We start from the raw sequence: 13,660 nt of genomic DNA, 5'->3' as shown, positions 1-13,660 counted from the left end.
CGAATAGAAAGGATATCCGACGAATACGACTTGTTGTTCGTGGTTGATGACACAGTCGGTACATCGGTAAACGCCGACGTTATCTCACATTGCGATGTTGTATGCACAAGCTTGACAAAGATGTTTAGTGGGAGATGCAACGTCATGGGAGGAAGCGTGGGCCTGAATCCAAACGGCGGAGCCCATTGGGATATAAAGAGACGATTAAAGGATCGTTATATCAACACCAACTTTCCGCTGGATACGATTGTTATGGAGAAAAACAGCGCAGATTTCGAAGAGCGAGTTATCAAAGCCAGTCAAAATGCACAACACATCGCAGATATACTTCGCAAGCACAGTTCGGTTGAGCAAGTCTATTATCCCAAGGGAAGCCCGACACAACAACTTTACGAGAAAAACAAACGTCCAGGAAAGGGGTATGGATATCTGCTGTCTATTCGTTTCAAGACTCCAGCAGCTGCCATCGCGTTCCACGACGTTCTTGATGTGGCAAAAGGGCCAAATTTGGGGACCAACTTCACTCTAGGTTGTGCATATACGCTCTTCGCGCATTACGACGAGCTTCAATGGGCTGAGGAGTATGGTGTTGTTAAGCATTTGTACGAATCAGTGTGGGGATCGAGAATGAGAGATTCTTGGACGAGGTCATCAAGACAGCTCTGGATGCAGCTGAACGAGCGAGTAAGAAATGAAAAGGATGTTGTGACCTAACTTGAAGAGACGTTTCGTGAAGATTGAACATTCGGCTTTGCTCAGTCTTAAATACTCAAAAACGCAGAAATCAGTCATCGAAACCTATCTACTTGTGAGCCGGTTGATTCCTGTGCCAAGGAGGGCACAACCGTCTTGCCACAACTAATAATACCAATATTGATCTACAGCTTTACAGGTCGTAGTATGTCAGTAGGCCCTGAGAAAACAATTACAACTCGCTGAATACCCTGCCGAGATTCCTAACGGTAAGTACAAGACTTATGATAACTTCAAACCAATCTTTGAAACACTGTACGCGAACCCCACGAAATATCAGGGGCCGTTCGTCATTTATATATACTAATTCCTTCCAATGCTTCACCGTCAGAAGAAGAAGCTGTCCCTCCTCAGCCTCAGTTACTGACCTTGCTACAGATGTCTCCTCCTGTGTGACCCTTAGCCTCGCCTACGTACGACTCATCCGAGATGACCCCAATGACAAACACAAATTCCTCGCCGGCAGCTCCCTCGACATAAGTACAAGACTCGAACTCTCCATCTACGTCTTTCCCCGAGGTCTCAACCGCTCCGGCGGCGTGACAGGCTATAATTCTGTCGCCCACAACTGGAAATCCATCTTCGGTTCCACCACGACCTCTTATTTAACAGAGTATTGAAGAGGGTGTGAAGGAGGAGTGTATTTCTGTGAGTGTCCTGATCAAGGAGAAAATGACGGAATTTACTTGAGAGAGGAGGGTGGACCCTTATTCTTGACTGCCCACGGGATATGAGAGACCGCCTCAAGTCTTGGGAGAAATTCGACGAACCTACCTGCTTGACCGATAGTACGAGACCAGTCTACTCTCTTCTGTCACATTCAACATCACGAACTTAACTATCTCTCCCTTTTTTTATCATCTCCAATTGTGGTTACAGGCAATGTTTCTGCGTTGTACCACTGGGAGAGAGGCATACTCACCCCTTCAGCGCGTCTGAGGATAGTTGTCTCTATGATCATGTGGCAGAGTGAGGATGAACGATGACTTCGAACCAAAGATGGAACTATCGATTGTATTTACTTGTTTGTTTGTTTACCTTTTAACTGTGACTGCTCAGCTCAAGAGATCACCTCTCCTTTTTGTCTCATGACTATCATCTTCGTCCCATCTCAGCTCGCATCCTCGAATCAAATGAACCTCTTGCTCGCTTCATCCGCAGTCTCGTCGTCGTCGGCTCATTTTCACATTTCTCCTCAGCACAAATTTCCCGCCAAAAAGACACCCTCGTAAACTGCTTCGTAATCCAGCTCCCCTATACCAATCATACCCACGGCACTCTTTGGAAAGGGGGTCCTCCAGTAGGTGGGCTCATCATTGTTTGCACGTTCTAAATCTCTTTCTTTTGGTATGGGCTCAACACATTTCTTGGTCTCCGGGGAATCTTTACTCCTGCCCTGACATGAACGAGGAAAGGGATATAACAAAATGGGGGTAGAAACAACTCCAATAACTCAGATCACTCGTGATACGTGTACGACATCCTTTAGCTGGCACCGCCGTTAGGGGCGCTGAGGTTGGCCGCCATCGCAGCAGCCTGTTGTTGAGCGAGAAGCTGAGCTTGCTGGGCTTGCTGCACCTGCTGTGCCGCGATCTCATCGGCCTTGACCATTACCGACTGAATCACATTCTGATCATCAGCTGTGAGGTGTCCAGCCAAGCTGCTGTAGAATTGGGGTTGCTCTTGTTGCATTTCTATCAAAGTCAGCAGTGTTGTTAACGACGTGTACAAGATTGACTCACTCATTAAAGTGCCGCGGAATAATTGGTAAGGCTCAATCTTGTCGAGCGGCGACTCGAGCAGAACAGAGTCCTCGCCAAGATCGTCCTCCTCGACGTCATCAATCGCTCGGCTAAACTTCTGGGCCTTTGTTTCATTAGCGTTATATCATAGTCACTGCGTAGGATTGTACATACCTCCTCGTTCAAGAAGTTGAGGTAAGCAGTGCTCTCGTCCTTAGACTCGCTAGTCTCGCCTGTCTCCTCTTCCTCCTCAGCGTTCCAGTTGGCCTCGTCGTCATCCCACTCATCTTCCTCGCCGTAGTCATAAGTGGACTCGAGGTGGAAGTCGTCACGGAGAGCCTCATCGCGATCTGTCATCTGTTAGCTGTGACTCGATGGCACTAAGGGTATAGAAAACTTACTCTTCTGAGCGGCAGGGAGGGAGCGGAATAGTTCAGTAATGCCTTGAAGCAATCTTGGCCAGCCAACAGAGACACTGGATGGCACGTGCTCAGGGTTCAGGCTAAGAAGAGCTGAGATGGCAACGATGCAAAGCTTCTTGTCGTGAACACGGGTGAAAGAAGTCATGCTGCCAAACCAGAGACTGAAGAAACGGTTTGTCCAGCCCTTGTTCTCAAGGACTTGAAGGGTGAGAAGTGGGTTGTAGTGGATCGAGTTGATAACCATCTCCATCAGATGGATGCGGTAGCTCTTCACCTTGACGTCTTGGTTGGCAAGGATGCTCATGGCAATGTTGATGAAACCCTCGACACAGCTATCAATCTGGCCCTTCAAGCTAAGCATCATGGCCTCGGCCAGTTTGCAAGCACATATCCTCTCGACACCTCCCTGAATACTGTCGGTGAACATATCAGCGACCATGGAGTAAAGGGCCTGAGTGTACTCGGGCTTCTGAGCGAGCTGGGGAGCACCAAATTGGACAAAGTTGTCCAGAGCAGGCAGCATATCCTCGAGGTAGTATTCAGCACCAGCCTTGAAAGTAGTGTGAATCAACTCGAAGGCCTGCCACATGGTGGGAGAAATGGACTTGGCAGCGAATGTGCAGCTATCGATGATTTCGAAAACTTCGTTGTAGAGGTCATAAAGCTTGTTCTCCAGGGTAACCTTGATGACGGGCATAAGGACAGCCTCAATGTGGAGCAGGACGTCAGGAGTGCTCTCGAGTGTGAGAATCAGAGTTCCGATGGTCTGCAGGACACCAAGAGCAGTAATGCTCTTGTCGTCATACTCGTTGTAGAGCTCACCGTCATCGCCAACCTTGCTCTCCTTCTCGAGAAGCTCGCGCACAATTCTCATGTAAGTGTCTCGAAGCTGCTCGCTCAATGCGACAGCAAAAGGAGTGAGCTCAGTGGCGAAGACCTCGACAAAGTCCTCCATGACGTTTGCGAGCGCATCGATATCAGCCTCGTTGGCAAGCTTGAGCAACTGCTGCATAATCGTGGGAATGTTTTGCTGCATGCTTGTTCGAATGACATCGTGGCGGATAAGAGGCTGGAGAGCGAGAGCGGCTGTGACACGAACTGGGAGAGCAGGGTCGGCCATACAATCCAGGATGTGTCGGTAGATAGTAAGGAGGTTGTTCTGATCTTGGAAGTTGAGCTGCTCAAACTTCTCGATGGTGTCGCAAGCACGAGCGCGGAGGTAGCCCTGTGGGCTGGTGAAGTCGGGGAAGACATAACGGACGAGGAAGTATTCGACCTGATCAGCAATGGGACTCTTCTTGCCCAGAATAACAGGTGCCAGGGTAGCGATCATGCGCAGAGCACCCTCCTTGGCAATGTGGTTCTTCTGATCATCCGCAGCCTGCTCGTACTCGGTGACAACAGCATTGACGAACTTGAGAATCTCGAAGGTCTCCTTGCGACGGTTCTTAGTAAGGTTGACGAGGAAGTTAGTAGCGGCGACATCAGGAGCAGACGCTTCCTCGAAGTAGTTAAGCTTTCGGTGAAGGTACTCGTCGGGCTCATCCTCGAACTGCTCGACATCCTCCTCGGTAAGGCAAAGAACAGGGAAAACGAAGTGAGTAACAAGGTTCGTAAGATGAGGCTTGAGGTGTGTCCACATCTCCTTGGGTCGTACAGACTCGTCGAGGAAGACCAGAGTATAGGAAAGGCAGGGTCGGCTGAGCCAAGAGGTTTTGGCAACCCATTTCTCGATCTCTTGGAGGTAGTGCTTGAGGATCTCGGGGGCAATGTTCGCGGTGAAGTCCTTGGCGAAAGCAAGTGCGTCTTCGCCCTTACCAGGACTGGCAGGGTTGCCATGCCTGTAGATTACATGTTAGCCAAGACTACTGACATTTGACAGATGTAAGCAATCCTACCGAATGAAGAGGCGGTTCAGGTTGAAGAAAGCCCATTTCTTGGCCTTCCACCAGTGATGCTTCTCACGTTCGTGCTGATCACCCTGCATAGCATTGGCGGGGCAAGCCTTGGAAACCGTGTGTAGGAAAACAGTGCACCAAGCGATGTTGGTGTCACGTTGACGTAGCGAAGGCGAGAGTTCCAACTGCGAACAAGGTCAATACGTGGCTCATGAGCAAATATATCATATCCAGGGGAGTGCGCACCCATGTCGCATGCTTGTAGGCCTTGAGGGCCAAGTGAAGCATCTCACCAGCCTCATCGCTCTCCTGGTTCACCAACTCGTTACAGATGGCGAGAAGACGGGGAAATGTCGCCTCCACAATCTTATCAAAGTGTTGTCGATCATCGCTGTCGGTCGATTTATAGCGGAACGCACGGCAGATGGCGAGCAGACACTGCAGACCAGCAAGAACAGAACCGGGGTTATTCGTGTTTAGAAGCTCGACGGTGAAGTCCATGAACTTGGGCCAACGAGCGGGAAAGTCATATTGGAGGATTCGTTGGAGGACGGGAATGAGCTGCTGGCGGACGAGGGTTTCGGACGTAGCGAGAATTGGCAGAAGGCGGTCTCGTACACGAGCCTTCTCTTCTTCAGGGATTATAGCGGTGGGGGGATCGGGAGAGTACCCCTCATTATTGTACCATGAGCGATTGACACGGTTCTTGACATAAATCACGGCTGGAGTGGAAGTTGGTCAGAAAGTGAACTGATGAGGGAGCGCACAAACAGGCTGGATAGAGGGCACGAGAGTTGGTAGACATACTCGAAAGGCGGACACTAGCCTCCTGTTCGGCTTGTAAAATATCGAGCAGACATTCGAGAAATCCGGGCTGTTCTTCAATCTAGAGAGGTAGACGGGAACAAATTAGCATCTTAGTTCTTTGTGGAATTGGAGGCTGGCGCAAGGGACACAGCTGCACGAAGAGGCGTCGGAGAAGGAAACCCAAAGTAGAGGGAAGAGAAGCCAGCCAGCCATCGCATCAAAGAGCAGAGCTGATGACTGGCCGATTCCCTACCAATACCCAAGCACAAAGGAGTTCCCTCGACCACCTCGACCAAAGACGCAAACACAAACGCAGGACGCACCTGTTTCAACTGAAGCTCAGCACGCCTTCGACTGTCTGCATCAGGGTCCAAGCTAGTGGCGAGCAAGGACCTCACAGCGGCGGGATCCATGATGAAGGGTGGATATGAAGAGAAGTCGACGTCGAGGCCGAAGGGGATGGGAGTGTGAGGTTGGAAGAAAGGCGGACGAAAGAGGCGGAATCAGGATCTGTCAGGTCTGGATAAGGATGGCGAGCGACGGATGGCGGGGCATCTAGAGACAACCCAAAAAGCGCCCAAAGAAAAAGCACAAGCAAGTCCGTCCAGGCCAGGCCAGCTAACTTTAGTCCACAGTCCAACGGCTAGATAGGAGCCACGGTGTGAAGCAGAAGCAGTCTCAAGTCGAGCGAGGTGCTGTGCTGAATTAAGTCGACGCCCTGGGAACGCGACAGTGACTTTTGTTGATCAAGATTTTTATTTCTCTTGGTGCTTTTTCCTTGAAAAAGAGCTGAAATATTAGGTCCCGATGGACGATGCCAGAGGCCCAAAAAGTTGTAGTCGGCAGAAAGTACCACCAGGGCCGTCCGTGTGTGCGAGTGCCCAGGGGCTCGAAAAGATGGGAAATGGGGGTTCTGATTGGGGCCGGGTAGGGCTCCAGGCCAAGTACGGTACGCGGTGCGGGTTTGTGTGTGGGACACAATTCGGTCACTCGGCGGCGGAAGCTTTCATCAAAGCTGGAGACGGCGTCGGGACGGAGTCGAATGAAGTCAATGAACTGGATGGAGGAGGGGGAAAAAAAACACACGCGCACACTTTTTGGTAGCAGGTGGGTCTATCTGTTTCTCTTTTTCTCTCTCTTCTTTTCTTCTGCGGGTATGACGAGCATTGATATCGTAACGTTCTCGCTATAACGTTTGTCTGATGAAGGCATCAAAGGACGAAGCAAGACGATGATCAACGGGTGGTTTAGATAGAAGCCCAATTACTGGAGGGCTCTCATTCACTGCCCAGCAAGAGCCATTGATTGATGTAAGGGAGACACATTCACTGCTTACAAAGTCAAAACCATTGAAAATGAACAGAAAGTCACAATGACAGGCAGCTGAATGCATGCATGCACCAGAACCCAACATAACATAACATAACATCCAAGGCAATACCAATTGTGGCAGCTCATCAATGCAAGCGTTCTTATGTTCAACACACCGCAACCAAACAAGCCTCCGAGTCAAAGCAATCCAATTACTCCAGGTAACCGATGATCGTGGTACCTACCGACGCACCAAACCTTGGCGATTGGGTCAAGTACCGTAAGCACCGAACCCATCCACAGCACCTCGCAGAGCAGCACGAGTCTGCCACGAGAAATACACGAGGTCATCCATGGCAAAATGGATGATCACTTTCTTAGGTAGGGTCGGGTCAGGCATGTCTCAATTCAGAAAGGCCAACAACCGCTTTGCCCGGAAGATAAGAAGGTACTATCTCGAGGTGAAATTACTAGCACTTGGTGGCATGTCACTGATATTACCGGCGGTCCATCTGAAGGATTCACTTATCTCATGCTCTGTACTCCGTAATAACCTGACAAATCCCCACGATACAAGGACTGTCATAACAACAAGGAGAAAAAACCGAAACAACAGAACAAAACAACCAAAATAGGCAAAACAAATTAAAAAAAAAAAAAACCAGTCAAATTGCAGGGTCCAACACCATAATCACTAGTGCCCCGCCATTTCTCTCACCGCTTTTGGCTTAGATGCAGAAACTCCAAATCTGTCGGTTCTTCAGCGGGCCTTTGAGACGTCACGATCGTCATTTCTTTATTTCAAGGGCAGAAACTTCTCTACATGAAGCATGACATGATTCAAGTCTGCAGAATCAGCTCCGTATTCTGACATTCAGTTGCGGCAACTCTTCACCGTTGCATGAATTAATGGCGGCTCAATAGTTCCAGGAAGAGGCTACTGTGAGACATTGGATTGGCTGCATTGGCATTAACCTCATTCATGCGGTTGGAAAGTCACCTGAGCGCAGATGTAGAAGCTTTGCAAACATGGCGCCTTTCAATTCTTCTGTCTGTCAAACTCCCGTATGCTTTTGCAGCACTATCTTCAACCTCAATACCATAACGTACAAGCAGCTCCTCAGAGAGAGCTAGTCACCGAACTCGAGCCGCGCTGCGGCATCTCGAGGTTCGAGGCTAGCCCTCCCCTCCCACGACACCTCCAAGAACCTATGACCTGTGATATCGGGATGACTCTCTGGGTTGAGATCTTCTGGAGGCTCGTCACCTGGTGAAGCGCGCGTCGAGGAGGTTCGGGTGATCAGGTACAACCCCAGTGGGATCGTACCCGAACTCGAGGTACATGACTTCTTCTCGACCCTCACCCCTAAGAAGCATAGGTTCTTGCAGTCAGCTAAGGCGCGCTTCGCCCAATGCTTCTTGGCGACTTCCTGCAAAGCAGAACAGCATACTGGAGATAATCTCTGGCTTGTGCTCCAACTGACAGAAGGTCGCCTCAACAACGCCTGCCAGGTCGACAGAGCCTCCAAAGAAGTGCACAATGAGGTGTCTGAAGCTGGGAACCGGAGACATCGTTGAGAATGGGTCAAATTGGCTTCAAGGCCTCGAGGGGGGGGGACTGCGAAAACGATGGCACCAACGCCTACTGGGGCATCACTCCCGTAGTACATTGTTCTTTCTGACCCTTGGAAATGGTCAGCTAGCCCCCAGCTGGTTTCGTGAAGTCGAGTAGCGTGAGCATGGCAGATTTCTCTACCTTTACTTGTGCGGACCTGTTCCAGTTTCTTAGCTCTACTGTGGGTATTGGATATGGTTGAAAGGAGCTTACCCCAAGACCGCCGACAACGTTCTGGGTGATGGCTACCCAGACCTCCAACAACTTCTCCCCGTCTTCGAATGCAGTAAACAGCTTGGCTGCATTTGGATCACGACTTTCTGGGCCGCCGTGACCTTCGTGTACATGTATATGTGCTCTGACTAAAATTATGGCTTAGAAAGTCGTGATTCCGACCATGTCTCGCTGGTTCACTGTCACTGAGGCCATTCGCCCAGGCCTGCTTTCAGACTGGAGCCATCACAGTTGCCGTGGTGCCTGATGTATGAGATATTTATACAATTGAAACGATCCCACAGTTCTTATATACTATCATCAAATGATTTACTGGATTACTTTACTGAAAAGCAAACAAGTAATCAATGCGGTCTGCTTCCATTTCCTTGGGTTGTGTACGGTTATAAACACAAGGAGTTGACTATCGTATCGTGGGCAGGATATATATAAAAGATATGCATAAAATAAAGCGATGAAATCTAAAGAAACAGACATTACTGACGAAAGACAAAGGGGAGTACCGGTTTTTGAGTCGAGTTGCTGCAGACTCTTTTCTATACTCAAATAGCATCTAAATTGATACGATAGAGGCAGCCCATTTCTCTTGCGTAACAATCATGTGGCGATGGTTGCTTGGTTGAATGTATCGTATATAAAAACATTGACATAAATTAGTCAAGGCTGGTAGTAACGAATCATCTCAGTTGGGCTACTCTCGGTCTAAGACAGGATTATACTGCGTCTATCTTCCTTCCACTCGATGGAAGAGTGTGCAACTACTGTAGTACTGGTCTCTCCAAATTCTGGCGATAACCAACCGAATTGACTGCCTGTTCTGTCTATAGTGAGTCCCCTTTGGGATCGTCTTGCAGCGCTACGATAGTATCAGGTTTGTAAGTAGCGTGTTTTGTAGTAAAATAGTTCCAAGCCCGGTCTGGGGATGTCTAAGTAACGTCGACATGGGGGTTTGGATTCCTGTAGTACAACTGGAGGTAGAAAGAGGGGCTGTGTGGTGTGTGTAGAGACAGCTGTCTTCATGAATTGATAGTAGTGGGCGGAAGACTCCAAATAGCGATTGGGCGGGCGAGTTTGGGGTGAAAAAGTAGGTAGAAGTATTATATGCTAGTCCACTTGCCTTGATAGGTATGAGTGTATTGTTGGGATATATCTGTCGATTTTGACAGTTCCTGATAGTGGAGGGACTTGACTATTTAGTCGTCGAATAGGAGCCATTTCTCGGCATCTCGTGGTTGTAAGCTGCCCTGGCCGTCGTAGAAAACCTGACACTGGAGGGATGACCACCACCAGTGCAATTTATCTGTAAAGAGAACTTCGAGACAGTTGATGCCGATAACTGCAGGATTTGTTCCATCGCGCATAATAGGTTTAATGGGGGAGAAGGAGATCTCGACAAAGCGAGGATGCTCATCTATGATTCCTGTGGGATCATACTCAAAGCGTAACCAGACCCGGTCCTGTTTGCCGACGTCGATGGGAGGTTCAAGGCAGTTCAGTCGTACTTCACCAAGAGCCTCCTTGTGGCCGTTTTTGTACGTGAGAAGGAGACCAGAGATCCCACGTTTGTCTGGAATTTGGCAGACTTTGATTTTGGAGAGATTGTGTAGGTTGGCGGACGAAAAGAAGAAGGGCTCGACACAATACCGAAAGTCCGGCATTGGTGGTACAATGGTGGTAGGGTCGAAGGGCTGAAAGCCTTGAGCAACGGGACTGGGGTCCTCGAAAGCTAAGCCACCAATACCCATAGATGACATGGAGTCGTAGTAAATTCGGTAGTTATCCATCGCTGGTGTAGATGCTAGTTCCCAGTCAAGGTCTGGGATTGCACCCACGAAGCCTAGGAAGACCTCTCGGCCTTTGCTGGTCCGAAGCTATAGTCTGTCAGTCACTTCGCAACATGAAACAATATGAGATACTTACACCCATCGCATCACCATTGCCGCCAATGCTTCCCCACCAGATCTCGGTAATTGCCTCGTTGTCGTCGAAGGGGGTGTGAATCCAAGCTGCATCGCCACCTGTCCGAGAGTAAAGGGCCAGGGACTTCTCGTCAATATCATGACTGTGAATTGCCATGGTTGTGTGTTCCCAATAAGTCGATATACCGATAGATGACTCTTTCAAGATGACAGGTGCCATTCGCGCCGGATACGAGCGTGGTTCTCCCACCCAACGGATCGCTATGTGGTGGGTTGGGAAGGGCCATGCGATCTGATGATAACGAGGTCCCCACGATGCCGTGCAGAAAGCGCAAGGGCTTACTGGAGACAGGCTCCGAAGTTTGATCCCCTGTTTAAATATTAGATAGTGGGTTTCATGTCGTGAGTTATAAACTTACATCGTTAGTTGCCATGATCAAGCATCTTCCACATGGGATGTAGATGGCTCTCCACCATACTCCAGCAACTTGTTCAGCTTGAAAGGCATGGTCTAAGTCAGCAACTACCAGGCTAACGACACCGAGATGGTTTTCGGCAATGTGGACGACATGCGCCGTTTCTCCCGGATCAAGTGCAAACAGCCCGGATGAGTTGCCTGGCTTCTGTTCCTGACCGTTCGACACAGACGCAACGTACTTCCGTCCTTGAAACAAAGAGAAGGTGACCTTAACTTGGCCCCTCAGAACAAAAGTAATACGGGAAGCCCTACGAAGCATGGACTCGTTCTCCCTCACTATGTAGTGTGAGACCAAATATCGGCCAATGCTTCGCAGGACTTCTGACGTCCTGCTGAGTTCCTGTTCAGCCTTTGTTTCGCCCTGAGCGAAACAAAGCGACAGTCCGTCAGCAATCATTGCCTCTGCCCATCTCGTGATTCTAGCGTGCTCTTGCTTCATTTTTGGTGGCTCGAAGCCAAAGAGCAAGACTCGTTGCAACGCGCCTGAGCCGCGATTTATGTCCATCTGCTCACATCCGTCGTGAACTGCTATGGCCATCAGTATTAGATTCCCGCTTCAAAGTTGAAAGAAAGTGACAATATACCTGGGTCTGGTTCTTCCACGGGCAGGCCGCAAAGTCCGCAGCGCTTGGTTCTCGCAGTATTATCCATCGTGTCCGAATTGTGGTGACATAGAAAAGTTCGATATGTAGGTATGCAAGAAGGAGATTCTATCAAGATTGCTTTTCCTACAGACTTCTTAGAACGATAAAGTTAAGTTGTATTGTTAAATGGGAACATTAATTGGCACTGGCAGCTCCGTGAGCAGTGGCAGGTGGATCCTAAATCGAATAACAGCCTGAACAGTCAGAACACAACATGAGGTACCGAGTCAATGATGCATTGTTCACTTTTGTAGGTTTCATTGAATCGGAATCAGCAGCGCCGTCACAATAGCCCCCCTCGTAAAGACTCTCGATATTTGCTGCCTGGTAGATAGGGTGACGCAGACCCCAACGTCAATAGGTATACTTCGTTTCCACTCGCAGGTCAAAAAGTCCCAAGGCGTTTCGCGGCGACCGGGTTTTCTTCTGAGTTATCTTTAATCTGATTTCGGTTGATTGGTCCGAGTTCCTTTGATTCTCTTGCTTTCGCAAACCCTTTCAAATGATTAGATAAAAAACAAAGCCAGGGGCATTCTGCTTGAAGGAACTAATGCCCCAGTCACTATTTGCCATCTGGACCACCACGATGATCTCCTGCAGAGAATGAAGGTCTCTGATGATGGAAAGACTAGTATCGAACGGTAGCCCAGCCTTCAATTGATCAAAAGCTTGAATAAGGCGAGTCTTGAAACAGACCAGGAAGACGGGGTGAAAAGAACAGACGCCGCAGTTCAAGTCAAAAAGGCCTTCTCGCATCCTGTGTTGAGGGCATTGACGATATTTTAGATGTTTACATAAGCTTTGACTTCTGCACATTCCATTGCACAAATACAATGGTTTATCTATCTTTCCATGCACAAGAATCAGTAACCTCTTGAGGTGGGGGACCAAGTCCTTGTGCTGGGCATGGCAGTTCCTCGCCTTTGTGATATCTCTTTATGTGCTTTGAAACAGAGGATGAATTGTTGTCTTCTTCCGTACACCCCTGAAAAGGACATTTGCATTTGGTGTCTCTGTGCGAGGCGTTGATGTGTTGTTGCAACAGGAGCTTCGCCTGGTGACTTACGAGTATCGCACTTCTTCATCAGAGTGCTTGGAGCTGCTGGTGCTAGTTCATAAGGACATTTGAGCAGAGCCAGTGGTTTTTTCAGCAGCGTATCTCTTTGATTGATTCTAGTATATTATGACTCAAATAGCCAAAGCGGATGAAAAGAAATGGTTCGAGACATAATGATAGTCATCGAGGAATACCGGGCAAAAGTCTGTATTGGTCTGGAACCGATCCTGGGGCCCTCCGACCCAACTCCGAGTTGCGTACTGATGGTCTTCGCTATGTGTATATATATAGAGGGAGAGAGAGCTGATGGTGGGATTGAGAGAAGAATGCGTTAGAGAGGAGGGGTGAGTGCTGAATTTATAGTCATATCCTGATGACGACGCTGTGATTTGTGTCTACTTTGCCATAGGAGAATCTTGGCTGGTAAATTGCTTGGCTTTACTGCACAAAATGTTTTGACACAGCAACTGATATATCTTAGAGTCAAACGACTCATGGAAAGGAAACACATGGAGATTTTGTCTATAATCGACGTTGTTCTCAGTGACTGCACAGTAAACTTGACCAGTCATCTATTACAAATAATAAAACACACTGTGATTCCACCGAAGAAGCAAGAGCTTGTTCGGGTTTTATTTCTTTGCTTATAATTGCACCCGGAAATTCGTTATGTATGCTCGTTTGTGTCTGCAGCACGCAGATGTGACAACCTCCCAGTAGAGCAACTGAGTCACAGCAAGCAGACAAACCTTGATCTGCATCTCAATCCCTGACACCTCT

At 48.8% G+C, this 13,660-nt stretch overlaps 4 protein-coding genes across 5 annotated transcripts; 1 reads left to right on the top strand and 3 right to left on the bottom strand.

Annotated features, from left to right (window-relative positions):
* Window positions 1-144: 144 nt before the first annotated feature.
* FOIG_11989 (uncharacterized protein) lies at window positions 145-1,373 on the top strand (the record flags this gene model as incomplete). The annotated part of the gene is made up of 3 exons (XM_031212695.1): window positions 145-684; window positions 911-962; window positions 1,132-1,373. 3 exons carry the CDS (start codon window positions 145-147, stop codon window positions 1,371-1,373), a joined length of 834 nt encoding a protein of 277 aa, XP_031057573.1.
* A 343-nt stretch (window positions 1,374-1,716) lies between these two features.
* Window positions 1,717-6,586, bottom strand: FOIG_11988 (uncharacterized protein). Of its 2 annotated transcripts, XM_031212693.1 has the most exons (8): window positions 5,946-6,586; window positions 5,623-5,701; window positions 5,062-5,537; window positions 4,816-5,000; window positions 2,897-4,758; window positions 2,670-2,845; window positions 2,496-2,619; window positions 1,717-2,447 (listed from the first exon to the last, which is right to left on the bottom strand). In XM_031212693.1, exons 1-8 carry the CDS (start codon window positions 6,033-6,035, stop codon window positions 2,239-2,241), a joined length of 3,201 nt encoding a protein of 1,066 aa, XP_031057571.1. In that variant the 5' UTR covers window positions 6,036-6,586; the 3' UTR covers window positions 1,717-2,238. The 2 variants fall into 2 exon arrangements, with proteins under 2 accessions (XP_031057571.1, XP_031057572.1); XM_031212694.1 differs by lacking the exon at window positions 5,946-6,586 and having other exon boundaries at window positions 5,623-5,855.
* A 1,159-nt stretch (window positions 6,587-7,745) lies between these two features.
* Window positions 7,746-8,505, bottom strand: FOIG_11987 (uncharacterized protein; the record flags this gene model as incomplete). The annotated part of the gene is made up of 2 exons (XM_031212692.1): window positions 7,746-8,299; window positions 8,385-8,505. The coding sequence occupies 2 exons, from the start codon at window positions 8,503-8,505 to the stop codon at window positions 8,064-8,066; spliced, it is 357 nt and encodes a 118-aa protein (XP_031057570.1). The 3' UTR covers window positions 7,746-8,063.
* A 938-nt stretch (window positions 8,506-9,443) lies between these two features.
* FOIG_11986 (uncharacterized protein) lies at window positions 9,444-11,920 on the bottom strand. The gene is made up of 4 exons (XM_031212691.1): window positions 11,764-11,920; window positions 11,121-11,704; window positions 10,703-11,071; window positions 9,444-10,653 (listed from the first exon to the last, which is right to left on the bottom strand). The coding sequence occupies exons 1-4, from the start codon at window positions 11,828-11,830 to the stop codon at window positions 9,976-9,978; spliced, it is 1,698 nt and encodes a 565-aa protein (XP_031057569.1). The 5' UTR covers window positions 11,831-11,920; the 3' UTR covers window positions 9,444-9,975.
* Between the last annotated feature and the right edge of the window lie 1,740 nt (window positions 11,921-13,660).

The sequence above is a fragment of the Fusarium odoratissimum genome (assembly GCF_000260195.1).
Source record: "Fusarium odoratissimum NRRL 54006 unplaced genomic scaffold supercont1.24, whole genome shotgun sequence".
NCBI classification, from domain to species: Eukaryota; Fungi; Ascomycota; class Sordariomycetes; order Hypocreales; family Nectriaceae; genus Fusarium; species Fusarium odoratissimum.
This window is presented reverse-complemented; position numbering and strand designations above follow the sequence as displayed.